Below are 2,308 nucleotides of genomic sequence, written 5' to 3'. Positions count from 1 at the left end.
AGCAGGAATCAATATGAAGAGCAAGAGAAGAACAGTTTGAGGTGTGTGTGCGCATGTCCTTGCCCCTCTCTTGCCTCCCATGGTCCAAATTTCTGCCTCTCTGCATGGCTTGTGCTGAATGTAATGAAGGAAACTCTTTCTGAAGGTGGGATGGATTACAGTGTCCCTGGTGCTGTCAGCAATGGTGAAATGGTGCCCACACACCCTAGCATGGAAAAGGAGAAGGAGGAAGAAGAGGAGGAGGACCAGACCCTGGAGCGCGGTCAATGGAACAACAAGCTGGAGTACGTCCTGTCTGTGGCTGGGGAGATCATAGGCCTGGGAAATGTCTGGCGCTTCCCCTACCTCTGCTACAAGAATGGTGGAGGTAAGTGCAGCCAGGGGCACCTGGCCACCAGCACCACTCCACCATCCCTCCCAGCTTCTCAGCTGTGCCCAGTTCGTGAGTCCAAAGAGAAGATGCCAACCTGCCAACATGGTACTGCCATCTGGGCCCCAGCCAGGGGCTGTTTTGAACCAAGTGGGACATGGCAATGTCCCAGGGTTTCTGGTGGCTGAAGCTGTGTGGAGCTACACCTGAGGTGTGTGGAGCTCTGGTCCTGCTGGTGAAGTGGGTGGCTCTCTGCAGAGGGGAGGCAGGAAGAGCAGGGAGAGCACTCAGCGTTCTGAGCAGTGTGTCTCACTTCAGGCATCGCTTCCTTGAGGAGCGCCAGGCATTCTGTGTGGATCAGACGGTGGGTCCTGGTGGGAGAGCAGGGAGCGGTGGGGAGGCCACAGGGCCCCAGTGTCTCTGCAGGCTCTGTGAGGAGGAAAGTTCCAGGGGAACTCCCAGGAGCTCTTGAACACAGGTCCTGCTCCTGTGTGTGCCCATGGAGGGCTGTCCCCTGGGTGCTGGAGGCAGGGGGCAGGGACAGGGCAGACTGAAGGGGTTTCTCCTGCCTCGGTGTATAAGTACAGCACCCCTCTTGCCCCCCATGGTACTCCCTTGGCATCTGCCAGAGCTGCAAGGTGCAGGAGAGGGGACCCCTGCCTCTGATCCCCGTGGCAGGGCTGTGAGGGTGCAGATGGGTGTGCAGATAGGGAGGCAGGGTGCTGCTGCTGCGCTCCAGCCCTGCTCGGGCTGCGCTCCGCCATCCCCGAGGCCACGCTGTGCTGCGGCGTGGCGGCAGAGGTGGGCTCGCTGTGCAGGTGGAGGGTTGCTGGGGGCTTCTGCAGTTTGTGGCTGCCTTTTAAAGGACAAAACTTTAAAAAATGAAAACGCAAGGTTTTTTTCAACTTCGACTCAGTGAGATGTAGAGAGAGGGAGCTGCTCTCCCTGTCTGGTGATTAGTTGCTAATTGGGCCCTCCGGAAGGGCAGGGGAGAGGGGAAGCGGCGCTTGGCTGGGAGCTGGCGGGGAGTGAGCACTGAGGGCTCAGGGCCGAAATCCCCTGGCTTGAGCTTGGGGTAGTCTCATGGGCCTCACTAAACTGCTTTCATCGCAGTGGCATAAGAGAGGATTAAACACTGTTTAGCTACTTTCATGCTGTGTGTTGTTCAGTGCTTGTTTCTTTTTGCCAGGTGGTCGGGCAGTTTCTTTCCCTGTTGAAAAAGGAGAATTTTCCGCATTTTCTTTTTATGTGGGAAATTCTTCTTGGCTGCTTGTTGAGCTGTGTCTGCTCCCACTGCTGCAACTTTCCTTGGGTACTATTCCATCGATGGGAGCAGGACCTGGAATCCTGTCCAGGCACCCCTTGGTGCCAGGTGAGAGCTCAGGGAGAGCTCTGGGGAGAGGGGAGCTGCTGTGTGAGCAGCAGAGGCAAGACACAGAGGGATTTCTCAGCCTTTTTTCCCTGGAAAAATGGGCCTGAAGCAAAGTCCTGTGAAGTAGTAGAGACTGTGAGGAGTTTGAAGTCCCAGGCAGATTTTTCGTCTCTGGCCTTCCACGAGGCTAGAGCAAGGATGGGGCATGAGACTCTTGTGCAGCCAGGAAAGTGGTTTCTGTAAGATTTCTCCTGGGGCAGAGCACTGTGATGAGGTGGTGCAGGACACAAGGCTCCCTCCTGCCTCACGGAACCCAGCCTACCCCAGGCAGTACTGTATCAAAACGCAGGAAACGCCTCCAGTTGAATTTTAAAAGTTGCCAGAGATTTTGTCTTGCACTCCTTTAGGAATGCTGGTCTAGGCACTTGCTTCTCCCATTCTTCTACAAAGGTGCAGGGCTTTTATTTAATTTCCAACCCCAGGCTGATCATGGCCAGCCTACAACCATCAGCTCTTGTGCCACAGGTAGTTTTGGTACAAGAGTAGAGTCTGAGGTAGTGCTGCCC

General features: G+C 55.6%; 1 protein-coding gene across 1 annotated transcript in view; it reads left to right on the top strand.

The window, feature by feature from the left end:
- The window catches only part of LOC103624684 (sodium- and chloride-dependent GABA transporter 2), a 34,715-nt gene that overhangs the window by 4,661 nt on the left and 27,746 nt on the right, over window positions 1–2,308 (top strand). Inside the window, exon 4 of the mRNA XM_008643979.2 lies at window positions 146–367. Within this exon, the coding sequence (XP_008642201.1) occupies window positions 151–367 (217 nt within the window). The 5' untranslated portion in view covers window positions 146–150. The remainder of the gene's footprint in view (window positions 1–145; window positions 368–2,308) is intronic.

This window comes from Corvus brachyrhynchos, unplaced genomic scaffold (assembly GCF_000691975.1).
Source record: "Corvus brachyrhynchos isolate BGI_N302 unplaced genomic scaffold, ASM69197v1 scaffold191, whole genome shotgun sequence".
Classification (NCBI taxonomy): domain Eukaryota; kingdom Metazoa; phylum Chordata; class Aves; order Passeriformes; family Corvidae; genus Corvus; species Corvus brachyrhynchos.
Note: the sequence above shows the minus strand (reverse complement) of the source record. Positions and strands in the feature narration are given on the sequence as shown.